This window comes from Callorhinchus milii, unplaced genomic scaffold (assembly GCF_018977255.1).
Source record: "Callorhinchus milii isolate IMCB2004 unplaced genomic scaffold, IMCB_Cmil_1.0 Scaffold1, whole genome shotgun sequence".
NCBI lineage: Eukaryota > Metazoa > Chordata > Chondrichthyes > Chimaeriformes > Callorhinchidae > Callorhinchus > Callorhinchus milii.
This window is the reverse complement of record NW_024704742.1, coordinates 121,122,158-121,147,007: the sequence shown is the minus strand read 5'-3', so window position 1 is coordinate 121,147,007 and position 24,850 is coordinate 121,122,158. Positions and strand designations below refer to the sequence as shown.

The window sequence follows — 24,850 nt, the reverse complement described above, 5'->3', positions numbered from 1 at the left end:
ATCTACCGCTCCACTCTAGCCTCGGCCAAGTTGTCCTTCTACTCCAGGATAATCCTGGAGGCGAAGAACAACCCCAGGCTTTTGTTTTCCACCACATCCCGACTCCTCCGTCCCCCCCGCAGCCCCGCGCAGGTCATCTCCTCCAACCTTCACTGCGAGGAGATGCTGGATTTCCTTGAATCCAAAATCAAGGGAATCCGCTCCATGGTCACTGCCCCTCCAACTTCCACCCACCCCCCACCCCTTCCCTCCCACACTCCGACTCCTACCCATTCTCCCCTACACACCTCCGAACGCGTTTCCCCACCCTCTGTCACTGAACTCATCCTGTCCTTGAAACCCACCACTTACTCCCTGGACCCCATCCCCACTCCACTCTTTATCTCCCAGCTCCACCTCCTGGCCCCACCTCACAGACATTATTAACCTGTCCCTCTCCTCTGGCTCTGTTCCCATTCCACTCAAAACTGCCGCCATCATTCCCACATTGAAAAAACCCTCCCTTGATGCGTCGCAGCTATCAAGCTACCGGCCCATCTCCAACCTCCCCTTCCTATCCAAGATTCTCGAAAGAGTCGTTGCCTCCCAGCTGCGCTCTTTCATCTCCACCCACTCACTTTTTGAACCCCTCCAGTCGGGTTTCCGTGCTGCCCATAGCACGGAAACTGCCCTGGTCAAGGTCACCAATGACATCTTGACCATCTGCGACCAGGGCTCCCTCTGCCTCCTCGACCTATCGGCCGCATTCGATATGGTCGACCACTCTATCCTTCTCCTCCCACCTCAACCTTCAAGGCCCTGTCCTTGAGTGGTTTAGGTCCTCCCTCTCCCACCGTCTTTATTTTGTTTCCAGGAACGGCTTTTCCTCCGGCCCCCGCACTGTCTCGTACGGTGTCACTCAGGGCTCTGTCCTCGATCCCCTCCACTTCACCCTCTACATGCTCCCCCTTGGTGACATCATCCGCAGACATGGGGTTAACTTCCACATGTATGCGGATGACACCCAACTCTACCTTTCCTCCTCTACCCTCAACTCCACGACCACCGATGTCCTGACAGCTGCCTGTCCGACATCGAGTCCTGGACGAGAGATAACTTTCTCCAGCTCAATGTGCGTAAAACTGAGGCCCTCCTGATTGGCTCGCGTCAGCGCCTCCGCATCTCAGGCGCTGACAGCATCATCATCCAAGGCTGCACACTCCACCTTTCAAAGCCTTTTGTTCGACCCTGAGCTGTCCTTTCTCCCTCATATCCGTGCCACAACTGGCACCGCCTTCCATCACCTCCGGAATGTCGCCAGACTACGGCACTACCTCACCCCTCACGCTGCTGAAACACTGGTCAACGCCTTTATCACCTCAAGGCTGGACTACGGGAACTCTCTCCTCGCCGGCCTTCCCGGCACCTCCCTCCACAAGCTGCAGGTCATTCAGAACTCTGCAGCTCGTGCCGTGTACTGTCCCGCACCAGGCTTCGCGACCACATCACTCCCACCCTCGCTCGCCTCCACTGGCTCCCCATCCCCCAGAGGATCGAATTCAAGATCCTCATCCTCACCTACAAGGCCATTCACGGCCTTGCTCCCTCCTACCTCTCCGACCTACTATCCCCCTACTTACCTGCCCATACCCTCCGTTCCTCTGGCTCTGGTCTGCTCCACATCCTCCGCCCCAACCACCCTACGATCGGTGGCCAGGCCTTCAGCCTCTCAGCCCCGAGGCTCTGGAACTCCATCCTCCAGTGCCTTCGCCTTGCTTCCTCCCTTTCCTCCTTCAAGGTCGGTCTCAAGACCTTTCTCTTCGACCGTGCCTTCAGCTCCCCTCTCGACTCTCTACCCCCTCCTCGTTCCCTCCCTTCCCTCACCCTGACCATTTCCCCCCTGCTCGGGTTCCATCCCAACTGTCCAGCGCCTTGGGACGTCCTCCCGACGTGAAAGGCGCTCCATAAATGCAATGCTGTTGTTGTTGTTATCTCTGGGTAATGCTATGCTGTTTATTTCTGTATGAAAAGGCTCCTTTAGAAGCCTGTATACTATTACATCAAAGTATAATGAACTGGAATATGCCGAATTATGTATTCATTTTTAAAACGCAACTTAGTTTGTTTTAAAAGTAAATTTAAATATTAAAATCTAGTAGAAAATTCCTGTGGCCTTCCAGTTTACGGTTGAGCAAAGTCTCTTAATTTTTGGCTAGCAAGGGCAGCAGTAACCAGAGTGGTGCATAAGTGGGGTGCTGTTCCTGGAACTTTCCAATCATTTGTTCTTGCTGCTGTACCATTTATGTTATGCAGAACATTGTTAAATCAATTGCTTCAATGTCAATCCATTAAGGAGTCTGATTTCATATAGGGGAGGCAGTCGGAAATCAGACTCATTGGAAGGATTTGAGGAAATTCAGCGTTTGAAAAATTGGCCATTTTACATGCACATTAGCAAATACCTTTGGAAGCAGGCTTGTTTCTGAAGGCAAACTCTTAACGTGCAAATTTGCCTCCGGATGTAAAAGCATCAGTTATATTTTAATGTAAAAGCGCTTGTAAGTCTTAATCTATCTATGTAATTCAGCATGTTCTGTGTCTAAAACTCTGTTTTGTTTTAGATTGATGAACAAAGGATATGTGTATGTGTAAGAAAACGACCACTAAACAAGAAAGGTATAGTCCTTTTATTTCAATTTTCCGTTTAGTTACTAATTTGACCCCATTATTTTATCTATATTCCAGTTGGTCTTTAAACGTATCTCTGTAGCTTTAAACTTTTGTGTATTGCCAAAAGATAATCTGTAGGACAAGAAGGGGTAATACTGCTGTAAATCTGGCATCTGAGTTCCAATCCTGGACAGACTGATGGGAGGTAAGAGTCCAATTTGAAATGTTTAGGGTGATTTCAGTCCAATTCTTATTTGGGATGATTTCAGCCCAGTTCACTATGGACACAGATTCTATAATGTGAATCTGCCTAAAATTAGCAGATTTGGGCAGAAAGGTCATTTAGATAACTTATTTGTAAGTGGAAAATCATACTGGTTTATTAGAGAGTATTCTCCTCAGGTCGTGATTAAAGCACAGTGTAGAGGGAACTATAATCTGCATTTGGTCATACTATATTTGACCAGAAAATGCTTGATGCTAACCGTATGTATCAACAGTTCTGTTTTTAGCATTGGCATCCCTCATAAGTAACAAAAGTGCTATTTTTTTCTTTTAAATTTGCGTACTGCCAAAGACTAAGCATATTATTAAAAAAAAAGTTTTAAAATGCTGCAGCTGTAATGATCTGACTTCACATCTAGCTAAGTATCTCCTGATATTTTAAAAAGGAATAGAGTAGTAATTAATGACCAAACTGCATTAACTGGAAATAATCATTGAATGTATTGATATAAAAATTATATATTCGCCTTCCCTCTTCCAGCAATTGTGACTCTCAGAGCAATAAGACGTAGTTGGAGGAGATACCATGAAAAGAGGAACCAGAAGGGAGGCTTGAAGCTATCAGGTAGCAGGCAGTAGTGAATGAGGTAGCAAGCATTACAGGAAGATGGAAAATAGCAAGCATAAAAACGAGGCAGTCATTGGGAGAACAAATCACACAGCAAATCTATCCAGCTCTGCCATGTTTTTAAAAATTTAATCTGGAAAATGGTGTGATTGCACAACACTTTCTGATTTATTGATATGGCATCACACATTATAACTTTTTTTTTTGAATGATGCTATCCTGACCCAAACTTTAATTAATTACAACTTATTATGGTTGTTTTTTTTAAACTATTTTAAACTATTTTTAAACTATTCCACATATTGCAGGCAAATCTGGCCTATACTCCCAGGAAGGGAAACCTTTGATTATGATGTGATATCAAGATTTTGTTCATGTGAAACTCCCTATTCCTGTATGATTTTTTTAAAAAAAGCTTATTCTGAAGAAAAGAACATTGATTTTAATATGTATTTGGTTGCATTGCACTTCAATCCCTCCATTACGATAATTAAAGCCTTAAGAGTGGACTGAAAGGCTGCATATGGCTATTCTAGAGATCTCTCCCGCTTCATTAGGCTTTGCAAAGGCCAAATGAGAAAATTTTGTAAGCACCTTTGCAGTTCCATCAAAGGTAGATAGAATTTATAGTGTCCCAAAATAAAAACAGAAGTCGCTGGGAAGACTCAGCAGGTCAGTCAGCATCTACCGAGAGAGGAAAGTGAGTTAACGTTTCAGGTCGATGACCTTTTGTCAGAACTGACATCCTGTATGTTAATGAAGGATACCATTAACTAGAGTGTTCTTTGCATATTGGGTTCTTGTGCCTCCACAAACTTGATGCCTTGCTGAAAGGTTCTCCCAACTTTTTCATCTAACAAACTTGATTGTTGGCAGGAGAGACTCCTATTACAGAGACTCGTTTTATTGATGATAGGCACTCAGGAAAATGCCCTCCCCAAAGAAAGCTTATCCTGCGGTTATGGATTAAAGTACTCCTCGAATGTGAGGTGGATACCTCGGCATTCACAAATCAATATCAGTCTTTACTCCTGTTTCTTTGTGGTTTGATTACAAGATTGGTTTGGATGAACAACAGAAACTCGCATTTATATAGGACCCTTCACACGGGTAGCGTCTTTGAGAACTCGACAGCTTAACGCTGAGCCAGGGAGAGGGGGAGGTGACCTTGGTATGGCCGAAGAGGAAGGTCTTCAGATGTGACCTGAAGAGTGACGAGGGGCAAGCCAGGAGGATTGAGGCAGAGATTCCAGAGTCTCGGGGCAGAGTGACTGAAGGTAGGGCCGCCAATAGTGCAGTGGGAGGGACAAGCAGGAGGCCAGAGCCAGCTAAGCAAAGGATGGTGGGGGGCATGGGCAAAGGAGTTTGGTGTAAGCAGGTTGGAGATGTAGGGAGGTGTGAGGGCATAAAGCAATTTGTACGCGAGTGTGAGGATCTCAAAATTGATCGATTCTGCAAGGGATAGCCTGGAAAGGCATTGGTTACTGAGGTGTGGAGTTTAGTATGGGTAATATGGGTGATGAGCATTTAAATTAATTGGATTTTATGAATGGAGCTGGGGAGACTGGCGAGGAGAAATTGGAAAAATTGAGGCGCGAGGCAATGAATATGTGGATAAGGCTTTCAGCTACGTTGGGTGTGAGGTATGGTCGAAGGCGGGTGATGAGGTAGAGGGAAAATGGTCCTGGTCAGGGACTGGATGTCGGGTAGGAAGGACAACTTCGGATCGAACCTGGTGCCTAGGTTGTGCACAGATTCAGTAAATAGCGAGGGATTTGCCAAGGAATTAAGGTAGTAGGAGCCAAAGGATTTTTTAAACTTCTACAAGTCCTTCTCTATCTCATCTGTCAAGACTGACAAGCCCTGGCTTGTCTAATTGTTGCCCATAGCTCATTTTTTCTAACGCTGGGGATCATCCTTGTCAATCTTCTCTGCACTGCCTCTCGGGCTTAGGCAGCTAGCTCCCTTATGCCGGAACTGCCTGCAGTTGGGAGGATTCGGATTGTTGCAAACCTCTTGCCAGACAGTCATAAACTTATTGTCAGTTACCAAGAAGCTTGCAATTACAGTAAAACTCATATATAAGTGTTATCTTTATAAATTATACAATTGTCTAAGTCGTACATTCAGTTTCCTATCAAAACCACTTGGATTTCTTTCCCCTCCTTCACCCATTTCAGGTTCCCCTCCCAGCTTGGGTACCCAGCCAGCAGTGTCAAGCTTTGAAACGTCATCCCAATATAGAAAGGTGCTACATAAATGTAAATGGCATTATATTCTCTTTTTTCAGAAACTACAATAAGGGATCTTGATGTAATCACAATTCCCAGTAAGGATGTTGTAATGGTTCATGAACCAAAACAAAAAGTGGATTTGACCAAATACTTAGAAAATCAAACCTTCCGCTTTGACTATGCCTTTGATGAAACATCAACTAATGAAATGGTTTACAGGTAAGCAGAAATCTTTGTATTTTCAGAATATCTAAAGTCAATAACTAATAAACCAGTAAACAAGTATTCATTGTAATATTGGGCTTTTGGAAGGCAGGTGGATTGATGAAAGTTGACTTGTTCAATCAGCCTGCAATTTTTACCTTCATGGTTTAGCCCATGGTTAATTCTTCCCCCCCCACCCCCCGCCCACAAACCCACAAGGTGATCACTCCTATTGGACGGAATGGTGGAATTCCATGGGAACTGGCATCTCTAAACCTTCTTCTGTTTTCATGTAGTGTTCACAAATATCTGTTTACTATTTACATAGCAATCAATGTTGGAAACTTGACAAGATGAGAACAACTAATCCAGCGCACAGTAGGGCCAGGCATTGTTTTGCTTGCTAGAACACCAGCAATATATTTACCCACTGAGCCATGGGGAATGTTAAACTAAAAATTTCATTATGAATGTTGACTGAGAGCTGCCATATAAATAATGTTGTGACATTTTCATTTAGTGAAATTGAAAAATAATGCAGAGTAGTTATGGAAATGTTGTGCCAAATGAATATCCATGCAGTTAACCTATAATTTGGGACAAAAATAACCAGATGGTTACTGAGCACTGTACTTACAAATGGAGTTTAGCTGTTCTGTATTCTAATATTTATTATTAAGGGATATGGAGAAAAAGTGTGATAAAAAAAATCCCATTCAGTGAATTAATAAAATGACATAACAAGCTTTTGATGGGCTGAATGCATATTCCAGTGTATATAATAGAAAATTCTAGTTTAACCTTGAGATATAGAATACGTAACTATTATTGGGCATTTAACAAATGCAAAAATAATCTTCATATTTGATGCCTTTATTTTGCTTTTGATAATCATATTTATTACTGTTACTCAATTTATATTTTTATGTTTGGACAAAGAATGTTATTTATTGCAATTTTTGGGGGGTTTTAATCTAGGTTTACAGCTCGACCCCTGGTGGAGACGATATTTGAGAGAGGAATGGCAACTTGCTTTGCATATGGTCAGACTGGTAGTGGAAAAACGCATGTATGTACTATTTATATTATTAGTTAAGTCCTTTTTTTTCAGTTGCATTCAATTCATCACTTGGTGTGACAAAATTTCTTTATGGTTAACATTTTAGACTATGGGCGGTGACTTCACAGGAAAAAATCAAGACTGTTCCAAAGGAGTATATGCTTTAGCAGGTGAATTTTCATAAGTGTTTATTATTTAACTGGAAATATTCAGTAAAAACTATTTATTTTGCAATTACTGTTTTTTAGCTACAAATAATGTTTTTTTTTCTTAAGCCTGGTTTTCATTGATCTAAGACAAATTGGATGCTAGCATTTATTACAAGAGGTCTTAAATATAAAAGTGAGGTGCTTCTCCAGTGATATAGAGCGCTGATCAGACTTCATTTGGAATACTGTGTTCAGTTATGAGCACCTAATCTTATACCAACATAAATTTTACATTAATATGAGGCCTAACGAAAGGCTTCTCCCTCCGTCCTCAGAACGTGAAAAACGCTATAAAAATGTAAATTGTTATATTTAGAATAATGGGTTGTGTAGATGTTGAATTCTCTGTCCCAGAAAGCTGTAGAGACATAATCAATGGGGATGTTTAAAAGGGAGAGAGACTGATACTTGGGTAGTCAAAAGTATTAAAGATGGCATCCGGGGGGAATTAAAAGATCTGCCGAGGTCGAAAAAAACGGTGGAATAGGCTCAAATGGCCGAATGGTCTCTTCCTGTTCCTGTTTTCCTATCTTCCTAGAATGTGAGTTTGTAATTGTTTTAACTCTGTTGCAGCTCGAGATGTTTTTCTAATGTTAAAGAAGCAAAATTACAGAAAATTAGAGCTCCAAGTATATGCAACATTTTTTGAGATTTACAGTGGTAAGGTAAGTGCTGCATTTTTAAAACCACAACATGTTATGTGCTTATTCTGGACTCCAGGGTGAAGCGTTAATTTGTATCTGGCTGCCTCCAGTAATCTATTTAAAATGTATTAGACATTGACAGGAAGATACAGCAGGTAAATGTGTGAATGACAGATGGTGTAGGAGGGAAAGTTTTTTTTTAAAAAAACACACAGACTCAGAAGGCTGTGCTGTAAATTTCTATAGTTTTAGATTTTATCCAGTTCCATTGACACAGCACCTGATGACTAAACAAATGGAAAGCAATACTTCTTAAGTGTTTCCCAGTATTTTTTAATCAGACTTCTTGGGGGTTCTCACAAATGGCCTGGGAATAATTCAGAACATAAATTATTGTCATCCAATTAAAGGAGCTATTTTGTCAACTTTTTTAATTTAGTGATTTGAAAGTGGTACTTTTTTTTCTTATTCCAGCTGAGGAATTATTAAATAAATATCATCTAAAATAATGATTACTAGAATATCAATTGCCATTCATTTTGATACAAATGTCATCAGTTTTCATAGAAGAATTTAATTACTGTTACTTTAGCAACATAAGTCTACATAAAATCAATATTGTAAATTCTCACAAATCTATTTGGTACAAAGTAATTACAAATCACTTTAAATGAGTTACATCGATACTTCAAACATGATTGCCTTAAAGATGAAAATTGAATGGAAGCCTTATCGTTATTATTGTTATACGTCTATAGGATTTAAATGCATCATTTCAGGCACTAAATGGAAAAACATTTCTTTAGATTTAATATTTGTATCTCAAGTCCATTTTTTAAAAAATTTAAGCAGATCTTAATCCCAAAATGTTTCCTTTCTTCTTCTAAAGGCTTGGTTTGATTAATTTGTAGAAAATATTCTTATATTTTGTTGATTTTGAAGGAGAATGTTTTAACCGTTGCTTATTTATACTGTGCTGTACATTTAAATGATTGAAGCCTTCTATTAACATTTAGTGTAATTTATTTTCCAGGTATTTGACTTGCTGAACAGAAAAAGTAAACTAAGAGTATTGGAGGATGGAAAGCAGCAGGTTCAAGTGGTGGGACTTTCAGAACGAGAGGTTAAGTGTACAGAAGATGTTTTGAAACTAATTGAAGCCGGCAATAGCTGCAGGTAAGTCTGAGCGAATTACTCCATTTACAAACCTTGCTTATAATTGCTATTTGACAAGATTATTAATAGTGAATTAGAATATGTGTAAATCTTATCTATTTAAATTGTTTTTTGGTTAAAGGTTTTGTGGGCATTTTGCCTATGAAACATACAGTCAATTCACTTTACAATATATTCTGTGAAGCGTTTTGAGACGTCTAGAAGACGTGAAAAGGCGCTATATCAATTGTAAGGATTATTATCGTAAGAGTTTTATGCTTTAGGAGTACAGTTTTTTGTTGAAAGTAGACATGATGAGATTATTCTTGCACAACTACTCAGAGGCCACCTATTAATGACAACAATTGTAGTAAATGTTTGTACACCTTCTATTTGGCATTTCAGATCACTTTTCCTGACTACTTTCTCAAATCTGCTCTCATTTTAAACTTTGAATTTCACACTTTATATTTAGATTTTTTTTAAATTTAGTTCTTGTAGTCCTTGTTCTTCAAAAGAAATTTACAAGATTTTATACTTAAAATAATTTGGTTTTAAAAACTACACAGTTCGAAAGCTTGAAAGGTTGTCGAATTTAATGTTTATTTAAACTTATTGTTCAATTGTTTATTTTGTAGAACATCTGGTCAAACATCTGCAAATGCTCACTCTTCTCGAAGCCATGCAGTGTTCCAGATTATTCTTCGCAAGAAAGGAAAAATGCATGGCAAGTTTTCTTTAATTGATCTGGCAGGAAATGAGAGGGGTGCAGATACGTCGAGTGCAGATCGACAGACACGGCTGGAAGGTGCTGAGATTAATAAAAGCCTTTTAGCACTCAAGGTAACCAGCAACATCTTCTGCAATTATTATTGTGTAAAGTATTTCTGAAATTCACATAAATTTTGTTCAAGTAAAATGGCTTGGATAAGGAGTGTTCTGTCGCTTCACTTCAAGTGAACAAATTTCATCTTCTGTATTCCAGTGGCATATTATGAAGTTGAAAGGTTTTATTTGCAACAAAAAGTGTGAGAGCACATCAATTTGCTTGAGTTACAGTTACTTCTTTCTGATCATCGAAGGGCAATGTTGAAATGTCTAGCGCAGAGCGTCTTGTCCTTGTTGGAATATGTGGTGGCATTAAATGCTGTTGTACAGAAACCCAGAATAATAGAAGTGCAAATATGTAAGTAGGTTCTTTCACTTGAACCATGAGCAGAACAAGAGAATGCAGATTTAAAATTAGAAGGGCTCAAATAAGAATAGTGATTAGAATGTTTTTTCAAAGTGTTGGTTATGTGGAACAGGCTCCCAACAAAAACAGTTGATTCTTTTTCACTAGAATATATAGAAACAGCACGTTACAGTATTCTGGTGAAGTGCTTTGAGAAGTACTCCAGATGTGAATTTAGCTAAATCAATTGTAAGGATTATTAATTAACTGCTTCAAAAATAGCATCAATAATTATGTTCAAGACTTTAATTGGAGAATCTAGGGATAGGTACTGACTAAAATAATACTGCAGCTGTGATTGAGGAGAGGAAATGTTATTTTTGAAGGGAGGAAGACTAGTATTAATACTAGGATTGCATAAATATGGTATTCTAAAATTTCTGCTTGATTTACCTTTAGATTTCAAAGTAATAGTTATACAATACTTTTAGCCCAAGAGACGAGTGAGAAGGCCTTGATAGGGAAGATTTGAGATGGTTATGGAAGAAGTAGTGATGAAGGGATAAATAAAGGGAGATATCCAATCTGCAGTCTTGTCCCTATAATATATGTTAGGACTTGAGCATTTTTTTTTCACTCTAGTACCAGTGACTGGGCCATTGAAGATATATTTTTCTCACACGTTTGTAAATAATTATTTCATATAGTGTAACTATTTTAATGTTGTATAGGCTGCTGACCTTTAGAACTCTGCCTCAATCTTCCTGCCTTGCTCCCTGCTTATCTAGCTTTGAACCCCAATTTAAAACCTATACCTTAAATTGACTGTGCCTGGGTCACCTACTCTTCCGCCTGCCCCCTGCCACTGTACAGCTCTAATCTGCATGAAAGGCGCTTTATAAATGGAACTTGTTGTATGCTTTGATTTCCTCTATTATATGCTCCCATTGCTGTTTTAGACAATTTGGTTGCTCACCACTAATTAAAACACAGCACTTCCTCCTATTTTTTATTCAGAAGGAAAGGATTAAATAATTTTTAATACTGCTATAACATTTGTTCATGAGTTTTGCATGCTGTTTACTAGTATAAACTGACAATTTAAATTAAAAGATGATTAAAGTGGCCTGTATTAGCCATTTTTTTTGAGACGATCTTTTTTCACTCCATTTTTCATGTAATTTCACACTTAATACAAATTATTTTCACATGTAAAAATGATGCTTTGTGTTTGCTCATACCTAGGAATGTTACTGCTGAGGAATTCCATTTCAGGTACCCAGTGTCAAAATTGAGTACGTCCAGATCAGAGTTCATATATCTCCTGTATGCAGGAGTCCTGTAGCTCAATGGTTAGAGCACTCGCTTTGCAAGCGAGACACCTGGGTTCAATCCCAGGCACAGGGAGAAACCTTGGGCAAGTTTCCTTACTCCACACGCCTAATAATAATCCCTCCAAAACAAAAAAAACAATAATAAATTGGTCATTTTCAATCCATGACTGTTTGTGGGACACTGCTGTGTGCAATTGGTTGCCGAGGTTCACCCACAAATATACAGTCAATTCACTTTACAGCATATTCTGTAAAGCGCTTTGAGACATCTAGAAGACGTGAAAAGCACTATATCAAATGCAAGGATTATTATTATCTCACGCCAACATGTCTTACTCCACTTCTAAACAGCACCACATAACTGAAGTGCTATGACCTTTCCAATTCTTAAACCAGCCACCCTTGTGGATTCTCTGAGTGAGATTAAAAATTTTGAATGAATTGGGACCTGTTTTGTACTGTCAACCCATACTGTTTTTTAAGGATCTCAGAATTCACTTCATGTAGGACCCTTTTGGTGAGAGAAGATTTTCATTTTATTAGTCTGCTGTCATCCAGTCTCAGACAATGTTTTGTCTAGAATTTTACTGAGACTGTTTGGGTCTTTTGATTTAATATGTATTTTATGTAATTGCAGGAATGTATCAGAGCCTTAGGTCGAAATAAACCTCACACTCCATTCCGAGCAAGTAAACTGACTCAGGTGCTCAGAGATTCTTTCATTGGAGAAAACTCCAGAACCTGTATGGTAAGTTCTAGGTTTAGACATTTTAAAACGTTTTTGTTTGAAAGTTCAATTGGCTCTATAATTAATGTATTTTCCTCCCCTGTTGTCCCTTACCAAAAGAAAAAATGTTTGTATGAGAATCCGTAGGTTGTACCAGAAACTCTTTCAAGTTATTTGAATTTCAATAAGTAGCTTTTTTAAAAAAACACATCTTCTCTAATCTTGATGGTGATGACTTGTATTGGGATATAGTTTCACGATGAGAAATAAATCTCATCCTTTGGCAGCTCTTCCAAATGGGTGTTTTTCATTCGAGTCCACACACTTGAGGGATAAAGTTTGAATGCCTGGAACAAGAGCTTGAGCTGCCTTTGTGTAAAGATAGTCAAATGTAATTGCTTGCAATTGTTTTAGTTCCAATTTATATAATCCATGCAACAATCACATGCAGCTGCCTGTGCATAAAGTCTAGTGGGTTGCAAATTAAATTTTAATTTGATTCAGACAAGTATGAAACATTTGGTTTTATTGTATAAAAGGCAACATACTATTTTACATAAAGTTTGTTTATTCACATTTTACCTCTTTTAGTACTTGTATCTAGTAATTGCAATTGATATCTTGTTTACTTGCTGATTACACTAAATCTAACTGCTTTAAAATAATGAAATCATCGGACTGTCCCAACCCACTGAGATGACCTCTATCAACAGACCTTTGACCTTCTGAAAAGGTCTTTTTTGGTTTAATGCTACATCAAACCATGTGATTTGCCCATAAGCATTATTAATTATTTTAATGGGGATTTTAGAATATTAATATTACATATCTCATGATCGCTTCTGGAATATTTGTAATCTTTCATACTAATGTACTAACTGTATCTAACGTATCCTGATTTAAGTTCTCATTGCTGTTTTACACAATATCTATATAGGTTCCATTTTTAATCTTACATCTCTTATGACCACTCTGGGATATTTTAATCTTTTTGTGCTAATGTAATATACAATTTCTCCCAGTCCAGGTTTTATGATGTCTGGTGATATTAATTGTGTCTCTAAGACAAATTTCCTTATCTCTATTGTGTTCTTGAAATACTCCATTCCAATTGTACTAATAAATGTTGCTGCATTGTTAGTGCACTACAGTAGAGAGACGTTTATCCACATTAGTTGGGACCACCCCATTGGGGTTGGTGGTACTGATAATAATACAAATTGACTATAGTGCTAGCCAAGAGCTTCTTCCATTAAGAGTTATACTGTCTCTAGCAACACACTGCACCAACCTTTCCTTTTTTCTACCATACAGTTTCTGGGTTTTTTTTGCCCCCACATCTATTTCTGCATCGAAGTCTGATGCAGTTAAGCATTCTACTGCAGTTGTATTAATGTTTTTTGGTAATGCTACAAATTGATTTGCAGACACATTATTTTAATATTGTGGAATCATAACCACACTAAAGCTAAAGTAGTTTAGTGCAAATGGTTATCAATGCTTCCCTTGCTGTTTTGGAGTTGTGGTGAAACAGTTCCAGGGTAGCGAGTGGAAACCACTTCTTTACATTTGTAGTTTTAGATGATGGTATAATTTGTGTTAGTATATATAAAGTATCCAGCACAGACCTATGAAATTGAGTGCTGTAACAGTACATGGAATACATGCTACTTTAGCAAAATAGTTTTGGGGTTTAATTCCAAAGGAGATTTTGAAACATCATTCCTTGAAAATTCTTTAGTCATAAGTGCATTTTTTGTATCTGTGTGTTTACAGATTGCCACTATCTCCCCAGGAATGAGTTCCTGTGAGAACACACTAAATACACTTAGATATGCGAACAGGTATGATTTTAAAATAATATGCATACAGTCGAATGAGCCATGTCCATTCTAATACAAACTGTTTAGTTGTTATTTCAACAGTATATTTCCAGTTATTGACTTAAATCTAAAAATTAAATCTCTACAGTTCTTTTCTTTCTATCCTTCATGCAGGAACCAGATATTTTATTTCTTAAATGGTATTAAATTAATTCTAACAAATTATTTTTTACATTACAGGTTCTGTGCTATTAAATAATAATGTTTACATTTGATATCGTGCTCATCACTTTGATATAGTGCATTATCACTTGAAATGTATTGCTCAATGCAGTGAATTGCTTTGGTGCCTAATCTGTAGACAAATGGAGCAGCTAACCTGCACTAGCTTGTCCCACAAACTGCTACGAGATGAAAGACTAAATTAGCTTTTATGGATGTGGAATGAATCTTAGCCAGAAGTCTCTTTCAGTTTTCTGTTCTTCTTCAAAATAATCCTGTGGGACAACAATTCTATGGAATATTTGTCCTGATGTATGACCTGAACCATAGAACAGGAAAATAGAACCTCAGCGTCACATCTGAAAAGAATCCAAAGTTGTTTCTTTTTCCGTTGTCCAGTGGAGGGCTGGGTGGGAAGTTTTTTTTATGTATAGCACTGCCCATTGTGCAATATCCTCACTAAAAAACCTTTTAAAACATCTCAGCTGTTTTTTGTTTTTTCTCCCATTATGTGCTCTTTCATTCTGGGACATGACGGGACAGAAGGCTTGTATCTTATTGCAACTTATATCGTCAGTTACTACAACAATAACTTGAATTTATATAGCATCCTTCACATAGGATAACAAACGCCTTAGACATCCCTTGGAAAGCGTTTTTCTTTGAACTGTTCACATACATGGTATACCTGTGGTACTTATACATAATAATGTTAATACATGAAATTTTAATAGACTCAAAGGTGGTTTCCTCTCATTGCCTTCTAACCACATGTCCTAAGCACTTGAATATAATGGGGTCTATGATGCAAGTTGGGTTAATGTTTTTATTTTAGAAGTTGTGTAAAACATCTGTACAAAGGGAATTCAAGAGTGCTTTAATTATAATTGTTGTATAATCCTTCCATTTGATGGAATGCCTTATCGCATCTTCAAGCCATCTCAAAGCACTTTACAGGATTTACTATAGAACGTAGTGACTATATATTTTATAGGTGAACTTGGCAGCCTTTTGACACAGCAATGTTCCACGTACAGCCATGACATGAATGACCATTCATTTATCTGGGGAATAGTTGACCCAGACACTCGGGGTGGGGGGAAAAAAAAACTCACTTTCTCCTCCCTTATGTATTTCTTCATGTCTGTTTGTGGGACATTTGTATGTGCAAATTGGCTGCCTCACCCCCTCTTTCTCTTTAAATCCCACCTGAAAACTTACCTCTTTAACCGTGCCTATTGTCGCCTCCACCTTCTTCCTTGCTTAGAGTCTAACCCAGCCACTGGACAGTGCTGCCAAGATGTTATCCTAGGTGAAGGGAGCAAAATATATGCAAGTTGTATGTTGCGCACACATTTATTTTTTAAATGATAATGCGGACTAGGACCTAAGATTTCTGTACAAAACTGAAATGATTGTTCTGTTAGATTCACAAATAATTTTATTAATATGGGTATGAATTATTTTTAGCAAGCAACATTCTATTAGATGTATCACACCCAAATTTGATTCAACATTCAAATTTCAGTCTTTTAAATTTGTGACTATCGATGCATAAATGTCTTTCACATTATAACTACTGCTCTGTCCTGACTGGGTATTTTTTTCCCTCTTTGTTTACTCTTTTGCTTGGTACTGCAGAGTAAAGGAATTTGGAATAAGTCCATCGGACATTCCCTTTCAGCAGGGCGGTGGGAGCCGTTCTGACCTTTCTCCTACTTACCTCGAATATGATGACTTCCCTCCTTCACCTACCAGGTCTACGTCTTTTCTATTCCATTTCCTCAGTTTCCCCCTATCCCATCTACTTTTTTTTTTCCTCTTTCTTCCTCCTCCCATCCAATCCAGAGTACTTACTGGGCCAAATGAACAAATTGCACTTTGGTTTATTGTTTATTTGAAGCTGTACTGAATGTGTTGCATGTCAATTTCTTTTGCATGTTTTCCATAATTTTTAGAATATTTAGTTTAAAAATGTACTTTGCATGCTTGTATCTAGTTTTTCAAATTTTATTTATTATTCATATACATTGTTCTCATCGGAATAACTGAAGTTTGTGAAAACATTATTAGAATAGACCAGGAACTGACATGAGTAGCTGTCTCAGAGCTACCCTTATGGCTCAGGTAGTAAAATCACTATGAAACAGCTTTTCCAACTTGAAGATTCTAGGTTTAATTTTCTGCAGTATTGGAAAAAGAACTGCGGAAAATCGACTTCCTAATTAAGTTAGTACTTGAGCCTGTTTTCCAAAACTCTTCACAATCTTAAATATTCAGAAGTCGTATGAAACTGTGAGGGTTTCCAGCCTGCTAATTAGTGTCCACCCATTATCCAGTGGCTTCTGCTAGAAAGTGAAGCTTGTGTAGAAGCTTGGAGGGGTCAGGATTTTTGCTCTCCTGTGAATGGCATAAATGCCAGGCTGTTGATATGCATCTGGTTCTCACATGAAGACTGAACTTGGGTCAGGTACCAGCACCTGTAGACCATTGTTCAGCAGAGGGGAAAATTGGAAGTGGGTAAACCAAACATACATTTGTCAACATAATGGGAATTTTTGAGAAAGAAAAGTTGTACTCGAATGAATGTTATGTACAAAAAGGTTTTACTTATTAAGGGCTAGAGTGCAGTGATCATATTTTGGATTTAGAATGTATTCAGTCGTCCATCAGACGAGTTGTACACAATCCTACTGTTAGTGGTCCATTGCTGAATATTCTAGCCTTGGTTAAGCAAACTTTAGAGTCCTATTAATGGATGTTAACCAAGTCATGAAAACGGCCATTTTTTTTGAATTGTTGTAATATTTCATATTTTTTGGGGTCAGCCAGGTGTCTTGACATAACCGGGAACCCATCACCATGCTTAAGCGTATCAAAACCCCAAAGGTTCCATGGATCCCACCTATACATGGAAATTCAAGAGATGTTTACTGGAATGGAATGTGCATTCTCTCCCTGGAGGGACACTGCTTATCTAGTTTCTGAGATTATTAGCTGCAGGTTGGCAAGAGCCAAGGCTTGGAGACCCCAGAGTGTTCTATAGGGTCCTGTTGTCTGGCAAGCTTTCTCGCTGCTTGTCCAGCTTGGGCTACCCTACCCGTTATGTGCTTTGGCTTGCAGGGTTAGGGGGAACTGAGTGGGAAGATTCCTTGCCATCTGTGACTGGTTTGCCCCTTCCAAGTCCTGCCAATGAGCCAAGCTGGCTGGGCTGTCTTCAACAGTGCCCTGGGATACTATGGACCTGCCTGTCTCAGGAACTGGACTATTGAGACCGTCATAGAGGGTGGGCTTGATTCTTACATTCCCTTGACAAACATGACACCTTGGTCCCACCCTCCTGAGATTGAGCACTCACTGGGCACCAGGATGTCCCCTCATACATTAGTATTGTATCATCCAAATCAATTTGTGCCTATATCATGGTTTGGGCATTTTTAAGATATCTGCATCATTGGTTTCAAATACATTGATTGAGTCTCTGGATTGGGAATACAACAATTTAATATTTAAATTTTATATTTTATAGCACCTTTCATGTTAGGAGGACATCTCAAAACACTACACAAGCCCCAACTGGTGGTGGGGAGTTCTGAGTGGGGAGGGAAGGTGACCAATAGCATGGTCGAAACAAAAGGTTTTAAGGGGAGCTTCAAATGTGCCAAGGGAGGGGGTGATTCTAGAGATGGATTTCTAGAGAACTGGGACAGAATGACTGAAAACTCATCCACCAATGGTGAGGTGGATCAGGCAGGGAACACAAAACATTTATATTGTAATAAATTCAATCCAAATATAGATTTAAAAATCTAGGAAGTATTTGTGAATTCAAAAGTGCCTACACCACAACAGCTGTGAATTTTTCTCTTATTCGTTCAAACTACACATAATATAGAGCAACTTTATCATCTTATGATGGAAAATTGCCTAGGGACACAGTTCCATTAAGAACTTTGCACCTTGGTTAAAATACTTTTTTGCTATATGTACATAAATCTTGTTCTGGGATGTACCTTTGTTAATTTTCTTCCTTTAATAGCAGCAGGTCTCCTAAATCCTTTTCTACTTGCAATTTTCTGGCCTTGTTGCCTCACACAACAATGAGCGTTACCTTTACACTATCCATCGGGTCATTGAGGGAGCTTATTGGGAAAACTGTTTGAGAATATTGCATGGGGTTTTATTGATGCTAATTTAAAGATCACAGTTGTTATAAGCAGTACTCAAAATGGATTCGGTCCTGCCTCAGTACCCACCAGAATTCGTGAAGTAACTAAACTTCCAGTGGATATTAATTTACTGGGATGTTGTGAAGGTATTTGATATCCACATATGATACTTTAAGATGCTAAAGCTCATGAAATTAATGGCAAGGTAGCTGGTTTGATTGCCAATTTACTTAGCAATGGGAACAAAAGATGATGAATGAAAAAAGGCGATTGCAGTGGAGGTGCCAAGGCAGAATTTCTTAACAACAAAATTACATTTGTATAGCGCCTTTCACTTTGGGAGGATGTCCCAAGGTGCTGGACAGAGTTACGGACCCGAGCTGGGGATCGGGATTGGGGAGGGTGGAGGGCAGGGGGGGAAGCAGAGAAAATGAAAGCAAGGTCGAAGAGGAGGGTTTTGAGGTGGGTCTTGAAGGTGGCGAGGGAGGGGGTGAGACGGAGGCAATGCGGGATGGAGTTCCAGAGGGTGGGGGCAGAATGGCAGAAGGCTTGGCTGCGAATAGTGGGGTGAGAAAGGCGGGGGACGTGAAGCAGGCCAGAGCCCGCTGAGCGGAGGGAGCGAACAGGGTGGTAGGGGGTTAGGAGGTCGGAGAGGTAGGGCGGAGCAAGACTGGAGGGCTTTGAAGGTGAGGACCAGGATCTTGAATTGTATCCTCTGTGTGATGGGAAGCCAGTGGAGTTGGGCAAGGATGGTGGTGATAGGGTTGCAGAGCCTCGTGTGGGAGAAGAATTGGGCTGCAGAGTTCTGGATGATCTACACCCTGTGGAGGGAGGAGTTGGGGAGGCCGACAAGCAATGAGTTTGCATAGTCGAGCCTCGGTGTAATGAAGACATTTATAAGGGTTTCGATGGTCTATGGTGTGAGACGGTGTTGGAGCCGGGCGACGTTGCAGAGGTGGGGGAAGGCAGAGCGGGTCTTGGCGCAGATGTGGGATTGAAAGGATAGTCGAAGGTCAAACATGATGCCAATGTTCCGCACTGGCTTAGCAAGGTGGGGTGTGCAACCATGGATGGGGATGCTGTCAGCGCCTGAGGTGAGGAACCAATCAGGAGGACCTCGATCTTGTTGACGTTCAACTGAAGAAAATTAGCTCTCATCCAGGACTTGATGTCTGACAGCCATTCTGTCAGCACAGCAGTGGTCCTGGAGTCAAGGGTGGAAGTTGACCCCATGTCTGCGGATGATGTCACCAAGAGGGAGCATATAGATATTGAAGAGGAGGGGACCAAGGACAGAGCCCTGAGGAACGCCACACGAGACGGTCCGGGGGTTAGAGGAGAAGTCGTTTGATGAGGTGAAGTGCAGGCAGTGTGAGAGGTATGATCTGAACCAATCAAGGACAGTGCCGTTGAGGTGAGAGGTGAGGCGGTGGATGAGTATAGAGTGGTCGACGGTGTCGAAAGCAACTGAGAGGTCAAGGAGGACAAGAGAGCCCTGATCGCAAATGGACAGAATGTCTTCCCAGAATGTCAAGGGTCTGTTCTGCGTTGCTTCCCATTCATACTACATCAATTACTTGGAAAAGAGAAGTTTTTGTGATATAAAACTTGTTCATGTGATAATAGAAGTTCAATTTGTATACGGAGTTACACAGCAAGTTTGTATAAATTCACTATTGGTATTTCATAGAAGGTTGTGGCTTATCTAAAATAATTGTATATGACCATCTCACTACTGCACTATTTTACCCTTACTCCTACACTGGGGATGTACTACTGTAAAATTAAAAATTCTCTTGAAACATGAAACATTTTAAATTGTTCTTTATCCCCCCGCCCCCTCTTGTGNTTTTTCTTGAATTCAGAGTTAAAGAGCTGACTGTGGATCAAAATGGTTCAGGAGATGGACGAGCTAATATTCTTGTGCCGAGTCAGCTTGATGCTCTGGAAGCGCAGTGGGGATTAGGAAGCTCTCCTCAGCGAGATGACCTTAAACTGCTCTGTGAACAAAATGTGAGTATTCTCAATTTTTTATTTTACAGTATAATACAATTTATATTTAGCAACTTACATGTCAGGCAAGTCATAGAAATTGCTTATTGCTGCTAGCTGGAAACCTGAGCTGGGATAGGAGTCAAAGGTGGGTGGGAAGGCAAAAGATGACCGAAAGTGTGGTCAAACAGGTACATCTTAAGATGAACCTTGAACGAGGTGAGGCATGGAGTAAGTCAGAGATGGAGTTCCGGAGAGCAAGGGCAGAATAGCTGAAAGCCCACCTACTGATGGTAGTAAAGGATCGGGCGGTGTACATGACCATCACTACTGCACTATGTTACCGTTACTACCACACTAGGGATGTACTACTGTAAAGTTTAAAAAGCTAGTGTTCACTGAGCAAAAGGAGCAACCAGATCGTTAGGATTGAAGTAGGTTGTGGAGGTAGGGTGTGGTGACTCTGGAGGGATTTGAAGGTCAAAAAGAAAATCTTGAATTTGATAGGCGTTGAGGGAAATCTGCATGGGTAAGAGCACAGATGTAGAGTTTGAAGGACAGTGGCAGATAAACAAGATGCTGAGGTTCCACAGTGGCTCAATAAGGTGAGATGTACAATCGTGCAGATTGATATTGTCGATGCCTAGGGTGCTGAGGCACTAACGGGAGCAAAGCAGCAGGGCCTTGGTCTTGTCTGTGTTTAACTGAAGAAAGTTACAGCTCATACAGGACTTGATGTCTGTCATTTTATGCGTATTTTAGTTTTTAACTGAATTATGGTTATTTGATGATAAATGGGCTGCGAGTAAAAATAAATTCAACAAATATGATGCATTGGCAAATATCCATCCATGAACTGAATAATCATACTTTAACATCACTTGGCTTTAAACTGTGTAGTGTTTTGCCTTTTCAGCTTTCAGATCAATTGTCGCTTTATCAAAGTTACTTGCATCTACAAAAACATGTTTTTAAGTGATCTTAAGCAAACCTTCTGTGTTTAAATGTTCTCTGATCTGACAGATACTTTGTGTATGAAACTGGAATTTTAGTTTTTATAATGTTAATCCTTATGTTCCATGTTCTATTTGGAGTATACCAGGTGTTTTTTTTTACTGTTTGTGAATGCACATGGATGAATTTCACCAGTTTGTAGTTTATTTTGAAAATGTTGCATAAAATTGTTGCGTCACAATGTTTGTTTTGAAAAGGCACTTACAATGAGTCGCTTTATTAAATTATTGAACTTAAGTAATTTCATAAAGCTACTTTGAATAGATTATTGGTTTTCAAGCCATTTAAACTCATTGCAGGATTTATTCTAGTAGCGAGTTTTACCATGGAAACGCTGAAAGCAGACTTCAATATGTTGGAGTAGCAAAGTATCTTGGAACACCTCACTTGAAGCCATTTTGTCTTTTCTGCCCTTTAAATATGCACTGAGGCCAATTGTACTGCCACAGCTGTTTAAATCAACAGTCATTTCTGAACACTGAACAATGTGCAGCTGAAAGTTACTGCCTAAAGCAGAATTTTTTTTAAAAATGTTTGTTTTAGGAAAAAATCTTTTGAGTAAATGTACAAAATGATGGACAAAGGAATTTCTTTTAAAAAAAACTTATTCAATTTGCACTCATTATTGGTCTAACCTGTTTTAAATTTACAGGACTATTGCGTATAAACATTGATTGAAAAATGTAGATTAACTTTTAAATCAATGTGTAAGAACTCTACTTAAGCCTCAGTTTTCTTCTCTGTTTAAAAAATATTTTTTCAGTTAAAAACTTTAATGGCTGATTCAGCCTTTTACCTATGTTTCAAGGAAGAGGAGGTTTCACCTCAACTGTTCACTTTCCATGAAGCTGTGTCTCAGATGGTAGAAATGGAAGAACAGGTGGTGGAAGATCACAGGGCAATTTTCCAGGTAAGATTGTTTGGTGATGTCTATATTTGCAAATTACATTTGATATATTAATTGCAACATTTGATTTTTACATATGCTAAACCATTTGAATTGTTTATGGATATTTGCAAACCCGTTATGGCTTCTCTCATCTCTGCAACATTGCCCGACTCCTCGGCCAAGCCAACACTGCCTCTCACTTGTCTTCCAGAACCGGCATTCAGCACGTCCAGATTTGACTATGCTAACTGCTTGCTCGCCAGACTTTCCAACTCTTCCCTCCACAAGCTGTAGATTATTCAGAACTCTGCAGCTCATGTCCTCTCCTGTACCAAGTTCCGTGAACCGATTACACCCGTCCTTCCCCAGATCCACTGGCTCCCCATCCTTCAGAGGATCGAGTTTAAAATTTTCATCCTCACTTTTAAAGCCCTCCATGGTCTTGCTCTTCTCTGCCTCTGTGAAGTATTAATGCCATACCAACTGCTCTACTCCATGTCCCCCACCTTGCCCGCCCCACCATCAGAGGTAGGGCCTTCAGCTTTCCTGCCCCCAACCTCTGTAACTCCATCCTCAATCCCTCAGCCTCGCCTCCTCCTTTGCCTCCTTCAACAACAAAATTACATTTGTATAGCGCCTTTCACGTCAGGAGGACGTCCTAAGGTGCTGAACAGAGTTTCAGATCTGAGCTGGGGGTCGGGATCGGGGAGGGTGGAGGGGAAGCCGGAAGGATCGAAAGGATGGTCGAAAAGAAGGGTCTTGAGACGGGCCTTGAATGAGGCAAGGGAGGGGACGAGGTGGAGTTCCAGAGGGTGGGGGCAGAGTCGCAGTAGGCCCGCCTGACAATAGTGGGGCGAGTGAGGCGGGGGACATGAAGTAGGCCAGAGCCTGCTAAGTGGAGGGAGTGAGCAAGATGGTAGGGGTTTGGGAGGTCGCAGAGTTAGGGGGGGAGCAAGACTATGGAGGACTTTGAAAGTGAGGACCAGGATCTTGAACTGTATCCTCTGTGTGATGGGAAGGCAGTGGAGTCGGGAGAGGTAGTGTCACGGAACCTGGTGTGGGAGAGGACACGGACTGCAGAGTTCTGGGTGATCTGCAGCCAATGGAAGGAGGAGTTGGGGTGGTCGACAAGCAGTGAGTTTGCATAGTCAAGCCTCGATATAATGAAAGCATGTATGAGGGCTTCAGTGGCCTCTGGAGTAAGACAGTGGTGGAGCCGGGTGATGTTGCGGAGGTGGGGGAAGGCAGAGCGGGTCATGGCACAGATGTGGGGTAGAAAGGATAGTTGAGGGTCAAACAAGACTCCAAGGTTCCGGACTGACTTAGTAAGGTGGAGTGTGCAGCCATGGATGGTGATGCTGTCAGCGCCTGAGCTGTGGAGGCGCTGACAGGAGCCAATCAGGAGAGCCTCGGTCTCGTTGTCGTTCAACTGAAGAAAATTAGCTCTCATCCAGGACTTGATGTCTGACAGACATTCTGTCAGGAGTGGTCCTAGAGTCAAGGGTGGAGGTAGAGTTGGGTGTCATCAGCATACATGTGGAAGTTGACCCCATGTCAAGGCCTCCCTCTGACCGTTCCTTCAGCCTCCCTACCCTCCACCTCTCTTGATTCTAACCCCCAGCTCGAGTGCAAACACTTAACTGTCAAGTGCCTTGGGACGTCCTTCCAACTTGAAAGATGCTATTTAAATGGAATTTGTTGTTGTTGAACTTTATTTGTGAAATGGTTTGTTGCTATTTTTGAAAGCCAGCAATATGCTGTGAATTATTATATATAATCTCCCATTAATGTAGCATATAATCTATTGCAATGGAATTAACAATTTATTTTGTATCTGAAGGAATCAATTCGATGGTTAGCGGATGAAAAAGTACTTTTGGAAATGACCGAGGAAGTGGATTATGATGTGGATGCATACTCCACACAGTTGGAGTCTATTCTAGATCAGAAGATTGAAATTCTAGCAGAACTACGAGGTAGGTTTACAAACAAGTAGCTGAAGAATGGTAAGAGTGCCCCTTAGCATGAAGCTATTTGTACTGATACCTGTATTTTTGTGAATCAAGATTTAAGATAAAGCCAACCTAATGATATTATTTTCTTTGTTCATTAATGTCTAAAATTTACATCCGATCTTTCCCCCAGTCAGCAAGTTTTTGAAACTTGTACAGGATGAATGCTTCTCTGCAGTACAATGCAATTGTACATTTATATAGTGCCTTTCACGTTGGGGGGATGACCCTGCAAGAAATGAGGAGAAACCAAATGACCACAATGCTCTACTGGTTGCTAAGTGCTTAGAAATGTGCAGCATTGAATTGAAGGCTCTAATTGGAAAATTGAGAAGAGATTGATAAATTGAGGAAATCCCTGTTTAAGGATTGCTTACCTTCCCAGTTACTTTTTCGTTCATCTCTTAAATTTTCTGCTCCCTTGAGCTTCTGCTAGACTGTCTTTTATTACTTCTTCAACAAAGACTCTCCAACCTTCACATGGAG

At 40.1% G+C, this 24,850-nt stretch overlaps 1 protein-coding gene across 11 annotated transcripts in view; it reads left to right on the top strand.

Moving 5' to 3' along the window:
• Positions 1 to 24,850, top strand: part of kif2a (kinesin family member 2A) — a 54,285-nt gene that overhangs the window by 21,734 nt on the left and 7,701 nt on the right. For 6 of the 11 annotated variants that reach the window (XM_042335057.1, XM_042335079.1, XM_042335068.1 and 3 more), the window contains exons 8-20: positions 2,601 to 2,655; positions 3,416 to 3,499; positions 5,793 to 5,955; positions 6,919 to 7,009; positions 7,107 to 7,170; positions 7,783 to 7,874; positions 8,887 to 9,029; positions 9,647 to 9,851; positions 12,154 to 12,264; positions 14,020 to 14,087; positions 20,323 to 20,470; positions 22,272 to 22,373; positions 24,193 to 24,328. In XM_042335057.1, the coding sequence (XP_042190991.1) occupies positions 2,601 to 2,655; positions 3,416 to 3,499; positions 5,793 to 5,955; positions 6,919 to 7,009; positions 7,107 to 7,170; positions 7,783 to 7,874; positions 8,887 to 9,029; positions 9,647 to 9,851; positions 12,154 to 12,264; positions 14,020 to 14,087; positions 20,323 to 20,470; positions 22,272 to 22,373; positions 24,193 to 24,328 (1,462 nt within the window). Of the gene's footprint in view, positions 1 to 2,600; positions 2,656 to 3,415; positions 3,500 to 5,792; positions 5,956 to 6,918; positions 7,010 to 7,106; positions 7,171 to 7,782; positions 7,875 to 8,886; positions 9,030 to 9,646; positions 9,852 to 12,153; positions 12,265 to 14,019; positions 14,088 to 15,929; positions 16,047 to 20,322; positions 20,471 to 22,271; positions 22,374 to 24,192; positions 24,329 to 24,850 lie in introns of all 11 variants that reach the window. The other 5 variants (XM_007892140.2, XM_007892136.2, XM_007892139.2 and 2 more) reach the window with 2 other exon arrangements.